General features: G+C 38.0%; 1 protein-coding gene across 2 annotated transcripts; it reads left to right on the top strand.

Annotated features, from left to right (window-relative positions):
- The first annotated feature begins 2090 nt into the window (after positions 1-2090).
- LOC122139942 (probable leucine--tRNA ligase, mitochondrial) lies at positions 2091-7426 on the top strand. 2 transcript variants are annotated; one of them, XM_042740389.1, is made up of 5 exons: positions 2091-2292; positions 2524-2597; positions 4480-4604; positions 6933-7010; positions 7111-7426. In XM_042740389.1, the coding sequence occupies exons 1-5, from the start codon at positions 2210-2212 to the stop codon at positions 7306-7308; spliced, it is 558 nt and encodes a 185-aa protein (XP_042596323.1). In that variant the 5' UTR covers positions 2091-2209; the 3' UTR covers positions 7309-7426. The 2 variants fall into 2 exon arrangements, with proteins under 2 accessions (XP_042596323.1, XP_042596324.1); XM_042740390.1 differs by lacking the exons at positions 2091-2292; positions 2524-2597 and adding an exon at positions 4178-4386.
- The last annotated feature ends 418 nt before the right edge of the window (positions 7427-7844 follow it).

The raw sequence follows: 7844 nt of genomic DNA, 5'->3' as shown, positions 1-7844 counted from the left end.
ACTACTCATAAGGGTGCAGTCAATGATACTACTACTACTACTACTACTAATAATAATAATACACAGTGTGTATTCATGTTTGTGTAGCTCTACTTAGTGTTGACTTTGAAAGGTAACACTTCCGAAATCTCTGCGCAAACAATGAGTGACGTACACGCGCGAGAGATCACGTCCGACGCTTTCCGGCGCTTGAACAGACTAAGCCAGAACGTGCGCACACTTCACACACCAGGAGGCGCGCGCGCCCTCAGATCACTTGGACGTGGTTGTGTACAAGAGGTAAAAACGATATAAATACTGTTCGTTTTCTCACACAAACCGCTCGTTTCATGTCTTAGGCCATCAATGTGTACTTACGATGGGGAATTGTTTAATTTGGACTTCTCTGTGCATGTTCTTTGAGGTGGTGACCATAGACCTGCATGAAATGACTGACAGACAAGAATGGTTTGACCTAAAAATATCAAAATTTAAACTACTGCGGAAACAAAGACACCTACATCTTGGATGCCCTTGAGGTAAGCTAAAACATACCAAATTTTAATTTCAAAGTGAACTATCCCTTTAAGGCAAGTTCGCTTGGGTGCGTGGAAAAAATCGCATCATCGCGGTGTTGCCGGAAGTTCGCTTTCAGTGCATGCAAACTCATTTTTCGCGTGGAGGTGTGCACCACATTTTTTGTGACTTTCCACACAGCTCTGCATCCAAAGATGCACGAGTTCAGGGCGATTCTAGCCGAAAAAGAACGTCTGTGCCGGTGTTGTGCCCAATTCTAACCCCGTGCTAGATTATTATCCCCCTAGTATTGGTAGGTTTATGAAAAAGAATCAGTTAAATGTTAAGATCAAACAACAAGGTAGCGATTTGAACGAGGGGGATAATAATTTGACAGGGGGTCAAAATTGGGCACAACACCGGCATTTGTGTGAAACAGAAGCAGTTTAATGTGAAGTTCAAACTCCATCAAGTGCTTTTTGACCGAAAACAATGCATAGGTTTTTTTTTTGTTTTGTTTTTTGCATAGTTTGTCCAAGGCTTTTTATTTGAAGTACATTTTAATTTTATTGTATAATATAGAATTAGAATTCATTAGATACTAATACACTATTTCCTTGACGTTGTCTTGTGTTTGTTGCGAAATAAAGCCAATAGTTTAAGATTGTTTTAAGTTTGTACATAAAGAAATGATTAATTCGTCAACTCCTTCATCACAAGACTTGTACAAAAAAATGACTTCTTCTCACCGGTGATTCCCGACGGTTTTAGAGGACAATTACTCCTCAAAGAATAGTACAACGGCGAACGCGACAAGTATAAAAGCCTCGTCCGATTGGAAAGGTGCGCGCGCAGTCAGCGGAACCAGGCGAAAGTAGCGCGCAATCTGTTGTTCTCTTTATTTTTTCAAATAATTGAATTTTCAATTGAATTTGTGTGTGTGTGTTTTGGAAAAAAAAAAGAAAATAAATAGAATATTCAAGCTGTTAATTAGTTTTTCTGTATCTGAATGAACATTAAAGTTGAATTCTCGATTTTCTTTTTCGGGGAAAAATAAATAAAAAAATTCTACTTTTAATATTAAATCAAAAAACGAATGACCGAATGATACGGATTTGATTGGGTTCTGTTAGTGAATATAAGTATTATATAAATACATTGTTGCTTTAACTCAATTTCCATGAAGAAAACGTGTTGGAATTACTTCCAGAGCTCTGTCATTGTTCTGTATTGAATGAGCAGCTAGTGTAGTTTGGTGCTGCTGGCAGGTGGATGTAGAGTGCGACGCGTTTGTTTATCACAGTTTGTTGAAGTGTGCTTATTGTTTTGTTTAAATTCACGGAGCGGTGCACATTCTCCCTCCAGAGTGGGTTTGAATGTGTTACTGTAGTGTCGTGATTGTGATGTCGATATAAAGCAGCGCCAGAATTAAACTGTTCTTAGAGAGTTTGAGAGATGTAACACCTGTCGCTCGCTCTCTCTCTCTCTCTCTCTCTCTCTCTCTCTCTCCTCTCTCTCTCTCTCTCTCTCTCTCACACACACACACACACACACACACACACACACACACACACACACACACACACTAGTCATGTTTCAGTGGTGATGTCTGTGCATGAGCGCCTCCTAGTGGCCGCTCTGGTGTAACACAGATACAGTGTGAGTGTTGGTGTCCTCTCGCAGGGCTCTCGAGCGGATCACTGGACTCCTGTGGATGTTTATATCGGAGGGAAGGAGCACTCCGTCATGCACCTTCATCAGCCACTTCTGCAGAGACCAGGGCAAGGTTTCACACAGGTGTGACACACACTCATAATCAAACACCTCCATGAGTGCCATGAGAAGAGTGCTTTCTGGTGCTTGACAAAATTTCTCCTGTTTTCTTCCACACACACACACACACACACACACACGCTTATATATATAGAAGTATATATAGAAGAATCCAGGTTTGGAACAACATGAAACACTGACAGTGTTAAGAACTCTTGTGCTTTGTGCTTTAACTTTCCTTCACATGCCCTTCAGAAAGCTGCTTGTCCAGACGTTCAGGGTGGAAGAGACTGTCCAGTACCTCAAGAAAGAGGACAGTGACTTCTCAGGTGTGTGTGTGTGTGTGTGTGTAAGAACATATGAAGTACAAAAAAGTGCAGTGTGTTGTACAGGAGTTTTTTTTTTTTTTTTTTGAAGTATTGGTTCAGGCACAGTACCATTTTTAAAGTATCGATTTGGGAACATTTTCGTAAAAAACCCAAACAATACCCAACCCTACAAAAGTGCTGGAGTTTGTGCTGGGTTCATAAAACCTTTCATCTGGCTCAGAATTAGACTTTCAGACTGTTTAGGAGTGAGTATATCAGAAATTGCACATTATGTTGAGATAAAAAGTAGAATATATTGTTTTGAATATAGTATACAATCTATAAAAATGGAAGCCCTTCCTTTGGCTGCTATCTATTTTTACATGCATTAGCTGAGCCAACCTGAAAAATGTAGGTAACTTTGTTATATAGACTGATAGAAAATATGTGCACTCTGACTCCTGTAAATTGCATTAGGCCAGACAATGACACTTGAGTATAAAATCCAGACAGCTTGTGCCATTTTTGTGTGTGAAACGCATCAGTACTGCGAAAAGCCCTTCTCACATTTCTCACTCACTTCCTGTGGATACTGGGGCCAAAATAGTCTTTTTTTTGTTGCCAGGCAACAAGGTAAACAGACTCACATGAGCATCTGAATTGGCTGACAAAATCGCCTGTAATTTCTGTGATCTTAGCAATGATGGTTTCATAATGCGTCTGTGTGTACACAGTGTAGAGGAGAGGTGCTCATTACGGTAAACACAGCTGCGTCTGTCTCTTCCTGAGGTTTCAAACATACACCATCATCGCACCAAAGACCCTCTTAACATCTGAAGTGATCCAAACACTGGTGGTCAGCACTTAATACCGGTGTAAACGGACTCTTTCAGAGCTGCTCTGTAACATACAACATTACATACAACAAGAAGTCTCTTCCAACGCTGAATTTATTTGATCAAAAATATATTAAAATGTGAAATATTATTAACATTTAAAACAATGGTTTGATTATTTCTGTGATCAAAGCTGAATCATTTCTCCAGTCTTCAGTGTCACATGATCCTTCAGAAATCCTTCTAATGTGCTGATTTGCAAGAATTACTATCAGTGTTGAAAACAGTTGTGCTGGATGATATTTTGGTCAAAACCGTGAAACATTTAGTTTTTCAGGATTCTTTGATGAACGGAAATTTCAAAATAACAGCATTTATTTTAAAAAGGAAATCTTTTGTAACATTTTAAATGTCTTTACTGTCACTTTCAATCAATTTAATGCATCATTGCTGAATAAAAGTATTAAATAATAAAAAAAAAAACTTTTTTTCACAGGAGATTTTAAGTTATGTTACTACCAGGTGTGGACAGTTTTAAAGTAGTCACCTAAATCCTAGTGTGATGAGATCCATGTGATATTTACTTTATTGACATAAGTGCATTGAGCATTTATAAGTGACATTTAATTATTGTTAACTTTTTCAGTTCTAGAAATCACATGTTTAAAATTCCTGTGTATATATCTAGGTTTTCCAAGATTGTGGGAACCCTTGTTCTTGAGAAAAAAAAAAAAGTCTAAAAAAGACTATATACTATATAAGAGCAGGTACAGGGCCTGCATACACTTTCAAGTATATGTTCAGAAAAATGTACCTACAATCCAGATCTTGATTTAAAGAAGTATGTGCATCTTATTCTTCAACTAAACATTAGCAACAGTGTATGAGAGTTAAATCACCTCCAAAAGCACCTGCTGTGCTCTATCTAGCTGTTTTTAGCACAACAACGTCCCGATCTCTAAACTGTCCATCAGGTACAACAACACCACCGTTATACCAGCGTTTGGTTTTAACGTGATGCTGTGTTTGCGTGTGTGTAGCTGATCCCAGGTGTGTTGTGATTGCAGGCCTGTCTGTGGGGTTTGGTCCTCAAACTGAAGGTCCAGAGACGCCCAACCCATCCTTCTTCAACATGAGAGAGCGACCAGAGGCCAGGAAGATCTGGGAGAACAGGAACTACGCCATCACACAGGTAAAGCCAGAGATGACAGGGTTATTATGTGCTTTAGAAGTGTATTCTCATCGCTTTTCTGGGGCTGTTGTGCTCAAAATGCACATTTGTAGCATAAATGAGCACTAAGGTATTTACTAAACATTTGAGTACTATACCAGTACCAATAAATGTAGTTGGCCATGACTAATGTTTGACATTAATAGGTAATATAATAAAAACTGTAATATGTGACCCTGGAGAATGAAACCAGTCTTAAGTAGCAGGGGTATATTTGTAGCAATGGCCAACAATACATTATATGGGTCAAAATTCTGCCAAAAATCATTAGGATGTTATGTTCCATGAAGATATCTGTAAATATATCGAAACCTAATTTTGGATTAGTAATATACATTGCTAAGAACTTCATTTGGACAACTTTAAAGTCGATTTTCTCAGTATTTTGATTTTTTGGCACCCTCAGATTCCAGATTTTCAAATAGTTGGATCTCAGACAAATATTATCATAACAAACCATACATCAATGGAAAGCGTATTTATTCACCTTTCTGATTATGTATAAATCTCAATTTCTAAAAAATGTACCCCTATGACTGATTTTGTGGACCAGGGTCACATATAATGACTGAAGTATTAAACTGTATGTTGCTTGTAGAAAACTTTACTCAGGATATGCAGGTGCTTTTGAATGGCCCTCGGTGGAGAAAAGCATGTGCTGCAGAAGGTGGAGTGACAGCATGTAGCAACAGATGCTAATAGGTTATGCTAACCAACTCAACTTGACCCACTTTAACTAGTATTCAGGAAATGGTAATGTGTTTCACTCTTTGACCAGTGGGGGTCACTGCATCACCCATTCATATTTGTTCCATTCTGGTAGAGTTTCTTTGTTTTTTGATATGTTTGGCTTGTAATTAATTTTAAAAGCACCAATATTTTATCTTCACATAGAGAAAAGTTATTTTGAATTGTAATATTATTTTACAATATTACTGTTTTTACTGCTTTATTTTGTAAGTGAACTATTTCTTGAACAAAAGGCTGCGTACAGTGGGAAAGTGATCTGTGGAATGTGTATATTTAGCGTGTATAAATAGGCTCTCTAGGGCCGGGATTGATTTTGTGCTGGTTTAAAAGGGCTTGGACTGTACTTGATCTAATCCAGAGCCGCTGAGCCTCACGATCTTTGATCTTCTGCCGGGAAAAGCCGCTGTCATCAGCTGTGTCCTTCCTTCGGTCAGGGCCTCAGGAGGATAGCTGTTGTTCTTTCTGTTCTGATGTGGAGTCTGCCTGATCTTAGCTTTCCAGGGGAAATTGTGATCTAGTCTCAAACCACAACAAAAAAGCAGCTTCCAGCAGCAGAGATCATGTGTTCACACCTCCTTCCTCATCCCTTTATTCATGTCAGGGAGTAATGAGGCACCTTGTGACATTCAAGCTCTGAAACCTCGTGAGCTGCCCCGCTGTATGCTATCTTCATAGGGAACTGTCTTCTAAGAGACATCCGAAGTGACTGAACTGAAATGCTCTACATAGACAGCAACACATGCCACAACACGAAGCTTGACTCCCAACTGATGCTCAGAATTTAGTTTGGTGTGCTTACATGCTTACAAAGCATAAAAATAGCACATAAAGTAGTTTTTTAAATGTTTGGGGACATAAAGGTTTTTTTTTTATAATGTTTTTGAAAAAGTCTCTTATGCTCATCAAGTCTGCATTTATTTGATAAAAATTTAAAAGAAGTGTTTTCACTTGTAATATATATAGTAAAATATAATTTATTGCTGTGATCAAAACTGAATTTTCAGCATCATTACTCCAGTCTTCAGTGTCACATGATCTTCAGAAATCATTCTAATATGCTGATTTGCTGTTCAAGAAACATGTCTCATAACTATAAATGCTGAAAACAGTTGCCCTACTGAATATTTTCGTGGGAACTGTGATACATTTATTTTTTAGAATTCATTGACCAATACAGTATAAAGTTCAATAGAACAGCATTCATTTGAAATGTTGTAACATTACAGATGTCTTTACTGTCACTTATTTAAATGCATCTTTGCTGCATAAAAGTTTTTTTTTTTTTTGTAATAGTTTTTGATGCTTTTTTCTTTCTTTGATGAATAGGAAGTTCAAAAGAACAGCATTTATTTGAAATTGAAATCTTTTGTAACATTATAAATGTCTTTATTGTCACTTTTGATCAAGTTAATGCATCCTTGATTAATTAAAGTATTAATTTCTTTTAACTTTTTAATTCTGAACTTTAGTGTATACTTGAAGGAAACTGATATCTGATATTGTGCTGAATGAAGTTAAGCCATGTTATTATGTTGGCAGATCACAGGTCACTTCACAGAGGACTTCCTGTTTAATGCAGCCATCTCTCGGCTCATAGGCCTGACAAACACACTCTCAGCAAGTCATCAACAACCATCAAGAATAATATGCTTGGAAATCCAAATGATTGATTGAGCTTTCTGAGCTTTTTATTGTGTTTTCTGCTCTCTTACCGTAGCAAGCCTTGTCTCGGGTGGTTCTGCACAGCGTGGAGTTTGAGGAGACTCTGGAATCGCTCTGTGTGATGGCGGCACCCATGTGTCCACACTTAGCTTCTGAAATCTGGGCAGGTATTACACACACGTCCACCTCAGTGTGTCAAAATATGAAAATACTGTCATCATTTACTTCTCATGTTCCCAAAGCTGTTATTTGAAGGTAACGGTGGATGGACACTATAAAGCTAGAAAAGGAAAGTGTCATAAAAAGACTTTGTGGGTTTACAAATTTATAAAATGTTATCTAGGTTCCAATGTAATAGTATATACACTGAAAAAGTTATGTACATAACCTGTCCTCCAACTAATACGCTCATATAGGTCGTTTGTCCAAAATCCCTGAAATGTCAGAGCGTCTACAATTGCGCCCTATCGGCAAAAGGTCTTTTCATATTATGTTTTTGTACTCTTTTATTTGCACTGTGATCTGCGTTTCGTGTAGGCTCAGTTGGTAGATTACGTTATACCTTGATATGCAAATCATGCTAGGGTTCGATCCCAGAGAACGGACGTGCACGTGCATGCTCAATAAATCATAATTTAGCATGATTTCTGTGAGGGTTAGGTTTTAGGGGGGTTAGGTGTGGTCATTCGAACGAATAAGCCACCTAGTAAAATATGTACGAATTACTGTGAGATTGGTGTAAAAAGTCCACACATTGCATTTAAATAAACGTGCGTTTTGATTGGTAAT

The sequence above is a fragment of the Cyprinus carpio genome, chromosome B16 (assembly GCF_018340385.1).
Source record: "Cyprinus carpio isolate SPL01 chromosome B16, ASM1834038v1, whole genome shotgun sequence".
In the NCBI taxonomy this organism is placed as follows: Eukaryota; Metazoa; Chordata; class Actinopteri; order Cypriniformes; family Cyprinidae; genus Cyprinus; species Cyprinus carpio.
This window is presented reverse-complemented; position numbering and strand designations above follow the sequence as displayed.

Bases quoted from the DNA above. Each gene is read 5' to 3' on its own strand.
- LOC122139942 (XM_042740389.1), top strand. From the start codon at position 2,210: ATGTTTATATCGGAGGGAAGGAGCACTCCGTCATGCACCTTCATCAGC. The intron at 4,605-6,932 runs GTAAAGCCAGAG...TTATGTTGGCAG, and splicing joins GGAACTACGCCATCACACAG to ATCACAGGTCACTTCACAGA. The intron at 7,011-7,110 runs GCAAGTCATCAA...CTCTTACCGTAG, and splicing joins GCCTGACAAACACACTCTCA to CAAGCCTTGTCTCGGGTGGT.